This window comes from Cryptomeria japonica, chromosome 9, assembly GCF_030272615.1.
Source record: "Cryptomeria japonica chromosome 9, Sugi_1.0, whole genome shotgun sequence".
Lineage (NCBI taxonomy): Eukaryota > Viridiplantae > Streptophyta > Pinopsida > Cupressales > Cupressaceae > Cryptomeria > Cryptomeria japonica.
In genome coordinates, this window is record NC_081413.1 from 243,879,257 (window position 1) to 243,896,168 (window position 16,912).

The 16,912-nt window shown below is 39.7% G+C and overlaps 1 protein-coding gene across 2 annotated transcripts in view; it reads left to right on the forward strand.

Moving 5' to 3' along the window:
* LOC131037186 (protein OVEREXPRESSOR OF CATIONIC PEROXIDASE 3) overlaps positions 1-16,481 on the forward strand; it is a 77,662-nt gene extending 61,181 nt beyond the window's left edge. The window contains exon 5 of one of the 2 annotated variants that reach the window (XR_009358928.1): positions 16,037-16,172. Coding sequence is in view for 1 of the 2 variants with exons in the window: in XM_057969256.2 (XP_057825239.2) it covers positions 16,037-16,159 (123 nt within the window). In the remaining variant the exon portion in view is untranslated. Of the gene's footprint in view, positions 1-16,036 lie in introns of both variants that reach the window. The other variant, XM_057969256.2, reaches the window with a different exon arrangement.
* The last annotated feature ends 431 nt before the right edge of the window (positions 16,482-16,912 follow it).

Consider the following 16,912-nt stretch of genomic DNA (forward strand, 5'->3'; position numbering starts at 1 on the left):
TCATTGCCTCTCATTTGTAAGGGAGAGATTTTGTAGAATTGTTGGTATAAGCTGCAACTTTTGAATATAAATCATTGTTCGATTTGATGGTGATTTTTGTTTAAGTGTTGTTTTGCATTCAAGGTTCTCAATTTCTCCAAGTTTGATTATAATTTTAGATTAGAATTTGCTTTCAATGTTTGTTAGATTGAATGAAAGAATTGTTGAGTATATTTGTGTGGAATCTATTAATCCATACCACTAACCTCTTGCTGATTGTAAGTACGCCATGCGTGGTCAACTGGAAATTTATGCAACCTTGACTTCAATTATTATACGTCCATTGTTATGCATCAACTTGGATGGTCTCAATGTTTGATGGTAGTAATTTGAAAAATCTATGAGATATACCTTAGATGATTGCACTAAGCTTGTGTCAAAATCTATACGACTTGATGGTGAGACCTTCCCTAGTTTGATTCCACTAAATTTGTTCATCATTTCCTACATTCCTAGGCTTAGAATAGATTTCCTGAACCCTACTCCCTTTTGTCATTTTTTAGTAAGTCTTGTTAGAATTAAGTCAAGAATTACATTGCCAAATCCTAAGTTATCAACACACCCATTCCATATTCATGATAAGAAAAAGCTGATTCGAACAATTGTGTAAGTCCCCAAGTGTAGACAACAATTCACATCGACCATTGAGTTACCCACTTGTCAAGACCCGACTGTAGAAACCTTGGAATCATTTTAGTTGATCTTATCTTTAGCATCTGAGGTGATTTTGTTCAAGAGAGGGTAAAGTACTTTGGTATTTATTTTGATACTTGCATGTGCATAAAACACACATCAACAAGTGACAAAGAAGGATTTGTGGATTTTTTGAAAATTCCTCCTCTCCTTGGAATTTGCGCCAAAGGAGGTCTTCTTGGCGCATTGGAGTGGCAAAGAAGGATTTTTGGAAAATTCCTCCTTGTTTTGGGATTCGTGCCCAATAATAGATTTCATTGTGCTTTGTGCTCCCAATGAGGATTTCCCGACAATTAAAATTTGATCACCTGCTTGCTCATTTACTTTTTTGGATTTAGAACGGGATGCTCAAAATCTTTTTGCAGTCAGTGCTTCGTTTGTTGCCAAGAATAGACCTTCCAAAAATTGACTTACTAAAAATAGTAAGTTCTTCCGAACACAAAATTAGGGCAAACGAGGACATAGTGAAACTTACTAAAAATAGTAAGTTTGTCCAAACTCAAAATTAGGCCAATCGGGGCCACAATGAAACTTACTAAAAATAGTAAGTTCATGAAAAACACTCGAATTTTAGTGGAAGGCCCTTTGAAAGATTTTTTTTGCCACTTTGGAAGAAATTCATGCTTCCTGCCTTTGTACTGACTTTTAGAGTCCAAATTAGAGGTCGAGGAAAAATGTTGTCATTGGGAGAGAATCTTGTCACTGCCACAAATTGGCTCCTTGAGTGCAAATAAGACCTTGAGGAGGATTTTGTCCTAATCCTGTTGATGTACTGAACTGCTTCCTTGGGTGCAATTTAGGGGTGGAGGAGGAATTTTCCAGGAGTGCAAATCCATCTTTGTCAAGGATTTTTCCCCCACAGCCAAATTTTGGCTATTCAATTTCATTCCTTCATGCAGACCTTTCAACACTTAGTCAAACTTCTAAGTCAAACTTCTATCATTTCATCCTTCTACTAGTGAATTCCTTGTTCTATCATTGGGCAACAAAGTCTTCTTCTTAGTATCCAAAGTCTTGTTCTCGCATCAGTCCTAAAAAGACAAGAAAATGCTGTAATCTTACAAGTATCAATCAAGTCATAAGTTAACAAAATGTAAAGTTCATATCAATAAACACAATGCAGTTTGAAAATACTTTGAAAATCCTAATTCTCGACTTGATGATAACTGTCAAGGCTCTATACTCTTTAAAATCCATTCCATACTTAGGCATTTCATCACCTTCAAAGGCCAAAATCCAAACCAACAAGACCTTATAACTCATTCCTTAGGGTTGGTAGACGACACAGTTTGCAAAAGACTCGGTTTATTCAGCGAAAAGAGGGGGTCCCCATTTGGAATGGGGCGATGTGTGAAAATGTCACAACACCACTCAACAAAGAATGCAAGATATTGAGAGGAAACTATTTAAACATGTTGAAGACTAGCAACAAAAAAAAGATTGAAGAAGACACATGGGAGGAAGTGGAGAAGGTTTCTGCCACCTTCTAGATCTGGGAAAACTTGGAGAACATCATGCAAAAGGATTAGGTGGAGATGAAGGAGAACCTGTCCTAGGTGGTGGCTTTCAGCAAAAAAACAATAAAAAAATAATGCTACCAATCTTTATGTTCTGCAGAGAGAACTTAGGAAAGGCAAAGGGAGAATAAAAAGGAAGGCTTGGTTGGCCAGAAGAACCAGGATCAAGACCACAAGCTAAAAAGGTGAAACCATTGTTCTTGATGATGATCCCTTGAATTTTACCTTTGCAATGGACTTAAGAATCTAGTTGATAATAAATAATCTCAGAGCTTTCTTGTTCTGTTTTATTGCAGTTCTGTTGCTGTTCCTTTTGTTTGTGGTTGCTTCTGCTGTTTTGATGTTTTCTGGTAGTCCCATACCTCATGGAACTCTTTTTGTTTGGCTAATGGCTTCTGTTTAGTATAAGGGTATGGACCCTTTCAAAATCCTTCTTTTATCAATATAAAAAATGTGGATCCTTTGCTGCAACTACTTGAAGTTCATTTACCCGTCGTCATAGTGCTTAAGACGAAATACTCTTTGCATACAACACCAACAAACTTGTTGCAAGTGTTGGCAGGTTCAAAATTATTCTCACATTATGATTGGGCATTGTAAGCTTCTCACTAGTGTAAGACCAACATGTATAGCTTCAACGTGGCAACGGTAATCTTCTTAGCATTAGTGGAGCAGTTGATGGAGAAGCTGGCCTAGAATTGTTGAAACTAGTTATCCAGAATTGGTGTATTTGTTATTCCTTGGAACATTGGAATATCTAGACTCTAGATTGACTTTGACCTTGATGCCAAAAATCCATTTTGCACATGAGGTGATAGAAGGGGACAAGTTGGGGGACCCAACTGTATCAAGAGTTTATTGAATTGGCTAAAGAGTGTAGTGCATTGTTCCCCAAGGATATCTTTGATGAGCTGTTACATGTTTGGAGAGGCGTCAAAAGTTTTTTTTTGGAATCTAACCATCTTACTCTTGCAGCAAAATTTGTTTGCATAGTCTTGTATAGAGGTGAGTTATTCTTTTTTGTTGTTGTGCTTGAATACTTACAAGCATATGCATTTCAAATCTCTTGGTTGTTGGACTTTGGTTCGTGGTTAGAAGCTCTGCTCTCTCTATTGATGGCTTCCTTCTTTTCTGCCCTTGTTGAGGTGGGTCCCTATCCTATTGAGGTGGATAGGGGCTCTGCTGTTGGAGGTTTGACTTCTAGATGCTTTGAGGTTGCTGGCTTCTTCTTGGTGGTTTTGGGAGCCATTATAAAACCCAATTCGAAGGTTAGGGGAGCCTTTCAAAACCCCCTTGCTTTTGTTCAGTTTCTAATGTTTATCTTATGGTTTATTGTCTGGTTGGATGCTGATAGTTTTCAAGGGCCCAATATAGATTGTGGTTGTTTTTGGTTAAGGTTTGGGCTAGCTTTTAGCTACTTGGAGTTTTTGTCTCAGGTAAAGGGAGCTCGAAATTTCCCTACTGGTTGGCTGAAGGTGCCTGTTAAACCCTAGTTCTTTGCTTTTATGAGCTATAGTTTGATGTTGTAGCCTTGTTTGTGCTTCCAACCTGATTTATATTGATTATCTTTAGATTGCTTGGCTGGCTCTTCTGTTTGTGGCTGAGCTGGTTTTCGGATGGCTCTAGCCTGATTCGTTATGTTCGGCCTGCTGATTTTCCTTGTTTGTATCCTTTGGCAACGTAGTATTGTGGGTTCCAGATCCTGGTAAAATCTGAGGGTTTCGGGTCCCTTTAAAACCTATTGTGTGGGGTTTCGGGTCCCCTCAAAACTTGTTTTTACCTTAATCTAAAACTCTTTGAACAAGAATTCAACATTTATGCCAATGTTCTACATCATGAGGGCAAAGATGGTGGGTTGGAGGGCAAACCGATAATTTAGCTAGTAAACTATTGAGTTATGAAATGAATATGTGGCAAGAGACAATGTGGTAAACTATTATACATTTAGGGGACAAAGATAGAAGAGTCAATGTTCTTTTATTCAAGAAATTTAACAAGTGTACAAGTCCGAAAATGCAGAAGGATGATAATGAGAATGAGGTTTCCCTTGATCGTAAAACTAGAGGTATTTTTTGTAATCGATTTGGCTATTTGGAATGACATAATTTGTGTATATGCATGTCAAATAAATTGCCAAATAGATTTATAAATACAGTTACAAGAGATGGTTTGAGGTTTTAAAATGGATCCCTTATTGTTGATGTGTTGATTTGTTTTCTTGATATGCATTGTTGACTAGTTTGTTGGCATTGCACAAAACATAGGATGTGGTGCAACTTTTTGGCCTTGATCCTCACTTTTGTGGCCAAATGGATGCATAAAAACAATTGCAAGTTGACTTGGTTACAAAATGGTTCTTGTTTGACTATTATATTGTTCGATGGTTCCCTCCATGTTGGTGTGTTGGTTTGTCTTCCAAATGTGCATTGTGTTGACGAGTTTTTTTGTCATGGTGCAAAACACAAGAGGGCTGTCCAGAGTGGTGCAATACAACACAAAGTTTAGGTGCTTAGCTTGACCATTGTAGAAGCCTTCTATGCCTTCTATGCCATGTGTCAACTTGGGAATTCAGCATAGACAAAGAATGAGTGTCAAGGTACTGGGGAGTGGGCCTAAGAATTGGATATTAGTGTTGACACTATACATTGTTGCGCTGCACTGGATGAGACTTCTGTTGGCAATTTGGCATTAAGTTGTCATTGATGTCAACCGGTTTGGCTAGGTCATCAGTAAGTAAGAAATGGTAACAGGTATAAGAAGAGCAAGATAGAAGGAAGGCTACCGGTAAATGTGACTTGTGTCATCTATCGATAAAGAAGGCTTACTGGTAAGGCATAAACTAGGATGAAGGTTGTTTGTGTTATATGAAGGCACAACAACCGGTGAACAGAACAAAGAGGATGGTTGATGGTCATACCGGTAAGATAAACTAAACTGGTAGTCAACCTTGGTCGACAAAGAATGTTAGACCGACATAGGAATCCAAGCAGAAGTGGATGCTGACAAGCATGACACCTGGATGTCAAGTGGAGGTACTGCACAGATCGGTGGAGTGTGCATCGACGTAACAATCTGGGAGCAGGTTGGCTTTAATGAGGAACCCGCATGTCACGGAGGATGCCAGAGGATTGCGGCTCGAGGAAGGCAAGCTAGCAAAGCGGCTGAACTGATACTGCAAGAAGATCTGATCTTCGTACCTATTAGGTGAAGGAAACAACAAATCCATTAATGGTGAATGACAGAGAAAAGCAAGAAAGCATGGTGCAGACCTCCCGATTTAGAAAACGCACATTGGAATGTGCAGCCTTGCTGGTGATTGATCGATGTCATAAAGATCTTATCCCTGGAAAAGCAAATCAAATCAAATTGTATTCGGATCAAGTTGGAGAATGAAAACCTAACACGACAATGTTTGAATGTGTTCTTGGCGGGATTCCACGATTATAAATACATGAGCTCGAAACAGAAAAGGTTGATGCTTGAGGAGAAGAAGAGTGAAGTGAGCTTGAGTCATGAGAAGAATCATCTCCCTTAGAATTTATTCTAAATAAGTTGCCGAGTGAGTCAACAAGCAAACCGGTGAGAGGGTTTAACCGGCAGTGATTGAGTACCAGTATAACTGTAGCAGGTCCAACAGTTGAGCAAACCGGTGAGGTGTGGTAGAGCAAGGCGACATCAAAGTGTGACACAGTGAGTTGTGAGACTGTGTGTGTGTGTGAGAGAGAGAGAGAGAGAGAGAGAGAGAGAGAGAGAAGAGAGGCCAAGAATCAAAGAGAGTGATCTCATAATCGGTAGTGTGAGATCCAGTAGAGAAGAAAAGACTGTCAACCGATAGTAACCTATTTGATCAAGAGTTGCATAACTCATTTGCAACAAGAAGCTAAAACAGTATCAAAATTGTATTTCAATATACATCACCAAGTTGGAGCTTGGTGCAGGGGTTGGTGCTCCTTGGGTTGGTGCCCTAAAACTTTGTAAATTAGTGTTTCACTTGTGAGGTTGGATTGGAGCAGTAGTCTCCAACAACATTTTTCACCGAGGTTTTTCCCATATTGGGTTTTCCTTGTACATCTGGTGTTGTGGGTTGCATTTGTGTGATTGTCCTTTTTTGGCTTCCTCATTTGCTTTACTGGTTTGATTGTTTAGTGCTTAAGATAACAACTGGTATTCTGAAGTTGCTTTAAAAGTCAAATGATTAGGAACCACTGATTCACCCCCCTCTCAGTGGTACTTTGTGTTCAACAATTGGTATCAGAGCCTAGGTTCCTGGTTATTTATAAACCCTGGGTAGATTATGGACTTAGAACACAATGGCAAGAAATGAGTCTGTTTCCTCAGAAGCCCCCATGTTTGATGGATCCAACTATGCCTTCTGGAGCAGAAGAATGGAGACCTATATTTCCTCCCTTGGTTTTAATGTATGGATGTCTGCCAAGAATGGGTATATTGTTCCCAGTGTTCCTCCCACTGATCCGGATGCCAAGAAGGAGTATGAGAACAATGCAAAGGCCAAACATGCTATCTTGAGCGGGCTGTCTGATAATGAGTTTGTCAAAGTCATGTACTGTGCATCAGCTAAGGAGACTTGGGATAAATTGCAGAGGTTATTTGAAGGAGATGCAAAAGTCAAAGAGGCCAAGTTGCAAGCACTAAGAGGCCAACTTGAGGGCATCAAGATGAAGGATGATGAAAAGATTGCAGACTACCTTCACAAATTTGATGAAACTGTGAACACCATCAAAGGACTTGGAGAAGATATTGCAGATGAGATCCTTGTCAAGAAGGTACTTAGGTCCCTTATACCTAAGTATGATACAAAGGTGTTTGCTATAGAAGAAGCCAAGGATTTGAAGATCTTTTCAATGATGAGCTATTTGGCTCATTAACAGCCTAAGAAATGAGAACAACTGATGATGCTTCCTCAAGGAAAGAGGCAGCGTTCAACACCACCCAGAAGGGCAAAGAAGTAGCTACTCATAAAGGATCCAATGAAGACTCTGATGCAAAGGTAGCAAACTTTGTTAGAAAGCTCAAAAGAGGATCTGACAAGTATAAAGGAAAGCTACCACTAAAATGTTTTAACTGTGGTAAAGTTGGACACTTTGCTGCAAAATGTCCTTATAATGAAACCGGTGGAGATGAGTCAAGAGGTCTTAGTAGATCTGCTGGTAAAGATAAAAAAAGAAATGTCTACCGGCAAGGAAGGAGAGGCCACCGGAAGCAGAACAACCCATATACTATTGAGAATGATACCATAGATGAAGAAAGTGCATCAGAAGATGACTACCATGAGAATGACAAAAAAGTTAATCTCTTTATGGCACTTGATGAACCGGTTGGTGAAGATGAGGAAGAAGAGCATATTGAGACTGAAGTGGATTTAGGAGAGCTTATAAGTGCTCTTGAGGAACTAAGTAAAACAAGAAGATAACTCAAGAAGGTCAAGCTTGCTGCAGTAGATGAACAAGGTCTCTTGAAGCAATCCCTGGATGAGTCCAATCAAGTTATATTTGACTTGAAACTGCAGTTAGAAGAAGCCAAGAGGATATGTGAAGTTACATCCTCTGATCTAATGAAGAAGGAAAATGAGCATCACGATTTGGAAGCAGAAATAGTGAAGCTCAGAAAGGAACTTGAAGAAAGTAAGGAAGAAATAAAAGTAAGAAGCAAATGTGAAGGCAGCACCGAAGCCTTAGATATGATGTTGAACAAACAAAAGCAATCCAAAGATACCGGTGGCCTAGGATTTGAAGAAGGTCAAAGATCAAACAACAAATACACATCTGGTAAAGAAATAAAGTTCACCTCTTCAAATGAAGGTGAAGAAAAGAAGACATTCACTGTAAGCAAGCATACTGGTAAAAAGACATGCAGATGCTGTTGGTAATCGCCACACAAACCGGTATACACAAGCAATGAACCGGAGGCCACACTCATTATACTAACATGCAGATCCAAGGAGAAATGCAAGAGTTGACCATGAAGGATTCACTAGAGTCAACAACATGAAGAGAAAACCCCTAGCGATGCAGTCCTTTGCACGACCAAGGCAATCTAGCTGGTATGTTTCAAACTTTCATGGTTACTGTTACCGGTGTAACAAATTTGAGCATAGAATAGTTGACTGTAGATTAACCAATAAGCCATCTATGAGTTATGAAAGTAGAAATCCTTTTAATGCACTCTGGGATATGAATGTTGTTTGTTATCAGTGCAATGGATATGGTCATAGGAGTTTTGAATGTAGGAAGAATAAACCGGTGCCCTACAATAATTTTAAGGATTTATCTTTAACTAAAAATGTGAAATGCTATAACTGTCAAGAGTATGGACATGTAGCAAAGTTTTGTAAAAATAGGAAGATCAAGCAGAAGACAAATCCTGATCAAGGACCGGTAGTTGAACCGGAGCACAAAATAGTAGTTGACAAGAAGAAGGAAACTAAACTGGCATGGGTTAAGAAAGAAAAAGAAAAGGCAGAATCAAGTCTGATAGTGTAGACTGCCTTACATTCTTAAAGAAAAAATCTATGGGTTGTAGATAGTAGTTGTTCCAACCACATGACTGGTGATAAAAACAAATTTATCAAACTAGAAGATTGGAATGGTGGTTTAGTAAGATTTGGAGACAACTCATCCATCAAGATAAAGGGAAAAGGTATTCTAAGTATTGCTGGAAAATTGAAGGCACATGATGTATATTATGTGGAAGGCCTAAAGCACAATGTGCTGAGTGTGAGTCAGATGTGTGACAAAGGTTATAAATTCACCTTTGACTCAATTGGTTGTCAGATAAAGAAAGACAGTACCGGTCAGGTTGTGGCAGAAGGAAAGAGAACAGATGGCAATGTTTATAATCTGAAGGAATGCTATGAGTCCCAATGCATGATAGGACAGGTTGATGAAAGCTGGCTATGGCACCAAAGATTAGGCCCCATAAACTTTGATAACCTGGTTGCAGTGAGCAGAAAGGGGTGTGTGAGGAATATTCCACCTATCATCAAACCGGTAAGCACATTTTGTGATGAATGTGTGAAAGGAAAGCAAACTAAGGTGAGTTTCAAGACAAAAGAGCACAACACCTCCAGACCACTTGAAATTGTGCATACAGATCTGTGTAGTCCAACTAGGACAAGAGCACTTGCTGGTGAAAGACATTTTATGCTCTTTATTGATGATTACTCAAGAATGACATGGGGCACCTTCCTGCAAGATATGTCACAAGCATTTGACAGATTCAAGATCTTTAGGAAGATGGTGGAGAAAGAAAGTGGGTGCAAGCTAAAATGTCTAAGATCAGACCGGGGTGGAGAGTTCACATCAAATGAATTTGAAGATTATTGTGAAAAACATGGAATTAGAAGGCAATACTCAGCTCTTAGGACACCACAACAAAATGGTGTGGTAGAAAGAAAGAACAAGACAGTTAAGGAGATGGGTAGAACCATGTTAAATGAGGCCAGTCTGCCAGACACATATTGGAAGGAAGCTGTTCATACTGTTGCATATACTTTGAACTGGGTTCAATTAAGAACAAACAACAGAATGACACTCTATGAGTTGTGGTATGACCGAAAGCCATCAGTCAAATACTTCAAAGTATTTGGAAGCAAGTGCTTTTTTAAGAGAGATATGAATGGTCTAGGAAGTTTTGACTCCAGGAGTGATGAAGGAATCTTCCTTGGTTACTCATTTAATAACAAAGCCTACAAATGCTACAACAAAAGACTAAGAAGAGTCATTGAGAGTGTGCATGTAAAAGTTGATGAGGATATGCACAAAGGAAGTCAATCACAGGTTAACCGATATGATGATTCCGGTGATGAAGGTGAGGAAGCTCAGTCAGACAATGAACCAGAAGAAGCATCCAAGAAGGCTCCCAACCGATATGTGTAGTTGAATCATCCAGAAGAGCAAATTCTGGGAAATAAGAGTGATGGTGTGCAAACTAGAAGAAGACTTACTCGGAATGATGAACAAGTCAACTTCTGCCTCATGACTGAAGTGGAATCTAAAACATTCAATGAGGCCAGCAAAAGACAAGAATGGATGGATGCCATGGAATAAGAATTGCAACAGATTGAGAAGAACAAGACCTGGGAATTAGTCCCTAGACCGGAAGACAAGAACATCAATGGCACTAAATAGGTCTACCGGAATAAGATGAATGAAGAAGGTAAAATTGTCAGGCATAAAGATAGACTAGTGTGCAAAGGATACTCTCAGGTAGAGGGAATCGACTTTGAAGAAACATTTGCACTGGTAGCTAGATTAGAAGCAATTAGAATGTTTCTAGCCTTCTCTGCCTACAAGGGTTACAAAGTATATCAAATGGATGTAAAATCTGCCTTCTTGAATGGAAATTGGGAAGAAGTGTACATGGAGCAACCGGAAGGGTTTCTGCTACATGATGATGACACATATGTGTGCCGGTTGAAGAAGGCTTTGTATGGTTTAAAGCAAGCTCCTAGAGCATGGTATTCAAGATTAGATCAGTACCTGAAGGAGCAGGGATTCAAAAAGGGGAGTGCTAACAACAATTTGTACATAAAGAAAGATGGAAACCACATGATCATTGTGGTTGTGTATGTAGATGACATTATGTTTGGAGGCAATAAAGACACCCTCTGTAAAAAATTTGCTGATCAGATGCAGTCAGAATTTGAGATGTCAATGCTTGGTGAATTGACATACTTCTTTGGTTTGTAGATATTACAGCAAGATAATGGAATCTTTATCTCACAAATCAAGTATGCAAAGGAAATGTTGAAGAAATTTCAATTGGAGGATTGTAAACCGGTAAGTATCCCCATGGTGACCGGAAGTAAATTAAGCAAGAATGATGAATCACCAGTGGTGGATCAGACTTTGTATAGATCCATGATAGGCAGTCTATTGTATCTAACTGCTTCTAGACCGGATATATTATAGGAAGTGTGCATGGTGTCAAGATTCCAAGCTGCACTTAAGCAGTCACATATGAATGCTGTAAGCAAAATATTTAGGTATCTCCAAGGAACACTCAATTATGGATTGTGGTACCTTAAACAAGGAGAATTTATCTTGGAATCATACAATGATGCTGATTGGGTAGGTTGCATTGATGACCGGAAGAGCACAAGTGGTGGTGCATTCTTCCTAGGTGACCGGTTGGTCTCATGGCATAGCAAGAAGCAGGACTCATTCTCTCTATCAACGGCTGAAGCAGTTGCTGAAGCAGAATACATTGCTCTTGCTACATGCTGCTCTTAGGTGCTTTGGATGAAGTAGACCCTCAAAGACATACAGGTGGACATCACTAATCCTATTCTCATCCGGTGTGATAATTCAAGTGCCATCAACATAGCAAAGAATCCGGTGATGCATTCCAGGACAAAGTATATAGCCATCAAATATCATTTTCTCAGAGAGAAGGTTAAAGGACAAAAAGTAAAGATGGACTACGTTCCTACCGGAGAATAAGTAGCAGACATTTTCGCCAAACCATTACCGGTAAACACCTTTGAGTACCTACGACACAGGTTGGGAGTTGTGTCATTTGCCTTATGCACTTGAGAAATGAAGGATTTATATGGTTCAGGGGGAAGTTCATAGCAGTCTAAGGGGGAGCTCGGTATGGATCAAAGGGGGAGTGTACAACACCCTTTGTCATTATGTCAAAGGGGGAGAAATGTACTGGTATGAAATGTCTTGCAGCAAGTTGACATCAATGCCAAAGGGGGAGATTGTTGGCAATTTGGCATTAAGTTGTCATTGATGTCAACTGGTTTGGCTAGATCACCGGTAAGTAAGAAATGGTGACAGGTATAAGGAGAGCAAGACAAAAGGAAGGCTACTGGTAAATGTGACTTGTGCCATCTATCGATAAAGAAGGCTTACCGGTAAGGCATAAATCGAGATGAAGGTTGTTTGTGTGTTATGGAGGCACAACAAACGGTGAACAAAATAGAGAGGATGGTTGATGGTCATACCGGTAAGATAAATGAAATTAGTAGTCAACCTTGGTCGACAAAGAATGTCAAACCGACATAGGAATCCAAGCAGAGGTGGATGTCAACAAGCATGACAGCTGGATGTCAGGTGGAGGTACTGCACAGGTCGGTGGAGTGTGCATCAACGTAACAATTTGTGAGAAGGTTGACTTTAATGAGGAATCCGCAAGCCACGGAAGATGCCAGAGGATTGCGGCTTGAGGAAGGCAAGCTGGCAAAGTGACTGAACTAATCTTGCAAGAAGATCTGATCTTTGTACCTGTTAGGTGAAGGAAACAACAAAGCCATTAATGGCGAATGACAAAGAAGGAAAGCATGGTACAAACCTCCCAATTTAGAAAACAAGCAGGTCCAACAATTGAGCGAACCGGTGAGGTGTGGTAGAGCAAGGGTGGCATCCAAGTGTGACATAGTGAATTGTGAGACTGTGAGAGAGAGAGAGAAGAGAGGTCAAGAATCAGAGAGAGTGATCTCGTAACCGGTAGTGTGAGATCCAATAGAGAAGAAAAGACTGTCAACCGACAGTAACCTATTTGATCAAGAGTTGCAGAACTCATTTGCAACAAGAAGCTAAAACTGTATCAAAATTTTATTTCAATATAAATCACCAAGTTGGAGCTTGGTGTAGGGGTTGGTGCTCCTTGTGTTGGTGCCTTAAAACTTTGTAATTCAGTGTTTCACTTGTGAGGCTGGATTGAAGCAGTAGTCTCCAACAACATTTTTCATCGAAGTTTTTCCCATACTGGGTTTTCCTCGTACATCTGGTGTTGTGGGTTGCATTTGTGTGATTGTCCTTTTTTGGTTTCCTCATTTGCTTTACTGGTTTGATTGTTTAGTGCTTAAGATAACAACTGGTATTTTGAAGTTGCTTTAAAAGTCAAAAGATTAGGAACCACTGATTCACCCCCCTCTCAGTGGTACTTTGTGTTCAACAACTTCTAGTGCAGACTGGTGCAACTGAGCTCAGATCAGTTGTATTCACTGTTCATAGAATGTTGAGAGCCAAGACACATAAAATATTAAAATGGTCAATGGTTAATGTTATCACAAAAGCTTGCACCCTTGTTAAGCTATCAACTCAGAAACCTTGTGAAACATGGAAACAACCCCGAAGTGTGGGACCTTGCGTAAGGGGTTGTATCTTCGGAGAAGGCCGACTTCCTTCCTCAATTAGGTGCAGGTGTTGAACCAACTCAACACTTCAAAACTAATTCCTAAGCCTATCTTAACAAGTTGCAGAGGTAAAGGAAAGAGAGAATGCTTGAAATAGGAGGTGATGCACCAAGAAGAGATTGTTCCTCTCCCCACTGAGATAACACAAAGAATTAACTGAAACACCCAGGAGATGCACAAACTTCAGTTGCATGAGTGACTCCAATGCATGTATGGAGGTTAGAATTTGCTGAGTGTCAAGAGGGGAGAAGGATTCCCACAAGTCACACTCAAAAAACAACTTAACACAACATAAATGAAGAAAAAAGCCACAAGACATACACCTATGATGAAGGTAAGAAAATATACACAACATGCATAGGTTGAAAGAAGGCAAGAATGGTGATTTTCAATTAATTATAAGGCCAATGGCCAAACTTACAGTTGCATAAATGCAAGATAAATACAAGAGAAGTGGGAGAGCATGGGATAGCTCAAGCCATCAAGGAGAGAACCCTTTAAAATGAGGCTTAACAACCTTTATATAGAAAAGTGGTTACAAGAGTGATCATGACCCCTGTATGTCAGTCTGGGAGTGCAAGAAAGTGCATGCACTTGATTTGTACATGCAACCTAGCCATACCCACAAAGGGCAATCCTGAGAAGGTGGATAGACTAACCTTCCAAAGTCAGACATGACATAAGTCACCAAGCATGGCCCCGTACCTCCCTTGATGGAAATCTTGTCAAAAACATTTAATGCACCCTTGTGGCTCCACAAAAGAAAGTGCACAAGTCACCAAAACTGTTGGAGCATTTAAAGCCTTGAGTGTCGATCATGCCATCCTGAAGTGTCGCCAGTCGGAAGGAAGTCTGAAGACTTTGGAAGATCGGACTCCCGAAGTGAGGAAGACAAGGGAAGGAGCAAGGAACCTTGGAACCTCGGGGTTCCGGAGAACTTCAAAAGGCTAAGGAAAGAACTTCGGAACCTCGGGGTTCAGGAGTTCTGGGATAGAGAGAGGAAGAGAAGAAAAGGAACTTCAGAACCTCAGGCTTCTAGAGTTCCGGAGGAACTAGAGAGAGAAGGCAAAGGGGGAAAGAACTTCGGAACCTCGGGGTTTCAGAGTTCTGGAGAGAAGAAGGGGAAGCGAGGAAGAGAACTTCCAAACCTTAGGGTTCCGGAGTTCCGGAGAAAAGAAGGAAGAAGGGCTAGGAGGGAACTCCGGGGTTCCAGAGTTCCGGGGAAGGCAAGGGAAGGGAACTTCGGAACCTCGGGGTTTCAGAGTTCCAGAGAGAAGAAGGGGAGGGAACTTCGGAACCGGGTTCCGAAGTTTCGGGGAAGGCAAGGGAAGGGAATTTCGGAACCTCGAGGTTCCAAAGAGAAGAAGGGGAGGGAACTGCGCAAAGGAACTTCGGAACCTCGGGGTTCCGGAGTTCTGGGAAATAAGAAAATAAAGGGAGAGAAGGAGAGGAACATTGGAACCTTGGGGTTCCGGAGTTCCGGGAAAAGAAAGGAGAGGCAGCAAGGGAAGGAACTTCGGAACCTCAGGGTTCCAGAGAAGAAAAAAAAACGAGAGAAGGGAAAGAGAAAGAACTTCGGAACCTCGGGGTTCCGGAGTTCCAAAGAAGGAGAACAAGAGAACAGGGGAATGCAAAGGGAAGAGAACTTCGGAATTTCAGGGTTCCGGAGTTCTGGAGAGGAAAAAATTGCCAAGGGAGGAACTTCCTCCGGACAAGGCAACACTTTACACTTTATGATTCTTCTCTCCTTGATCAACTGGGGCAGCGCTGGTCCATGGAACATATCTTTGATCGGTTCTCACTGATGGACCAAGGGTGTCATAAAATGACAACAGTTAAGTTTCAAGTCAATACTTTTGAATATGAATTCTTGTATATATATTTCTCATCCTATGTAAATCAGGTTCATTTTCAACACAAAATGTGTTAGTAATTAATCTGCCGGTCAATACATTGTATTATTGTTAACAAAGGGTGCTCATGTTTTCTTCTTTTTATGTAGATGATTTTGCCATTTTTATTTCTATTGGGGATCTCTCATGTTGTACAGAAGATATTACTGACCAGCTATACACTTGTTTTACATCATTGGTTCTGTTGGAGAAACAAGTACAGATATAATACAGATGCATTTTAGTCCTCAGCTTCTCAATATAACCTTTTATGTTTACTGTTTGTCTTAAGTGCTTCTCTTTTTTGCATTGCTATAGATCTATTACATTTGTAAACTTTTATTAATATTTTTATATGATTAAATTCAACTCAGTTCTGTAACTGTTTAGAAAACCAAATACCTTGGTTTGATTATTAACATACCAAATACATTAACTGTTACACATTTTCATATTAGCCTGAAAGTATCTTGTTGATTTGAAAAGAAAATATAGCAAAAGATAATTTCACTTTTCATTTGGAAACACCTCATCATCACATTAATAAAAAGATATAATAGTAAGTTTGAAGGTTTACAACTAAAAAATGTCTGGTAGGCATGCACAACTAGAGAGTCCACAAAATCAACAAATACTCCATAAGAGCAGCTCCAGCCTGCTTGGTAATTTCACATTTTCAATAAAGGATTGGTGTGGCATTGGCATCTCACTAATTTCTTTTGTTTATGCAGGAGGCCATGGTGAGTAATATGGTGCAGTTGACAAAATTGCCACGAAAGTCTATTCTGGAGTGGTTTGATGGCAAACGGGCACAGGAAGGTACCAAATTTGCATATAAGAAGAAACAACAATAAGATGGTTTTGGATGGGTAGCATTTGAATGCACATATTCACTGATATTTGTAATTAAGGGGTTTGCTGAATTTTGTACTAAAGAACTGTGGAATCATAGAAACAAGCTCCCTGCTCTTTGCCAAATTCTTCCACTTGAAGATCTACTTTTTGGTTTTTATGTTGCATTCATCTCGCGGAATCTTGTAAAATAGTTTATAGAATTACAGAATCAAGCGTACTGCTGGCGATGTTTATAAAATGATAAGATCCAAAATGTTGATTTAAAAAGTGTACACAGTTTATAGTAGAACCTTTATTAATATATGGCCAAATTTACCTTTACAGTGTAAGCTTTAAATCCAGTTTGCTTTAGAACTCTTCATTGGGTTTGCCATGTTTGTGGTCCTCTGTCACTTTAAGTACCCAAAACATTTTAAAAATGAATTTAGTAAATTAAATCAAATACATACCTACTTATAAGGATGCAGTCCCATGGAGGAGGCCTGGTCTCATATTTTTACTCTGATAAGTGTCCAATGGAATTAAAAAATATGCAGTTATAGGATTAAGCTGAATATATCCCTGCAAAGGGGTGCTTGCAGATGTAGCAATAAGTTTTGAGCAAACGTTAGGGAGGGGACTACGGACTTTTATGCCTGTGGCAGTTTGGATGACATTTTTAAAAATTCTAATTTTAGGAAAAATTATGGACTAATTATTTGCACATAGTTTCTATGGTTTCTCATACCAAGTTTCTCAATTCCACTGAAATT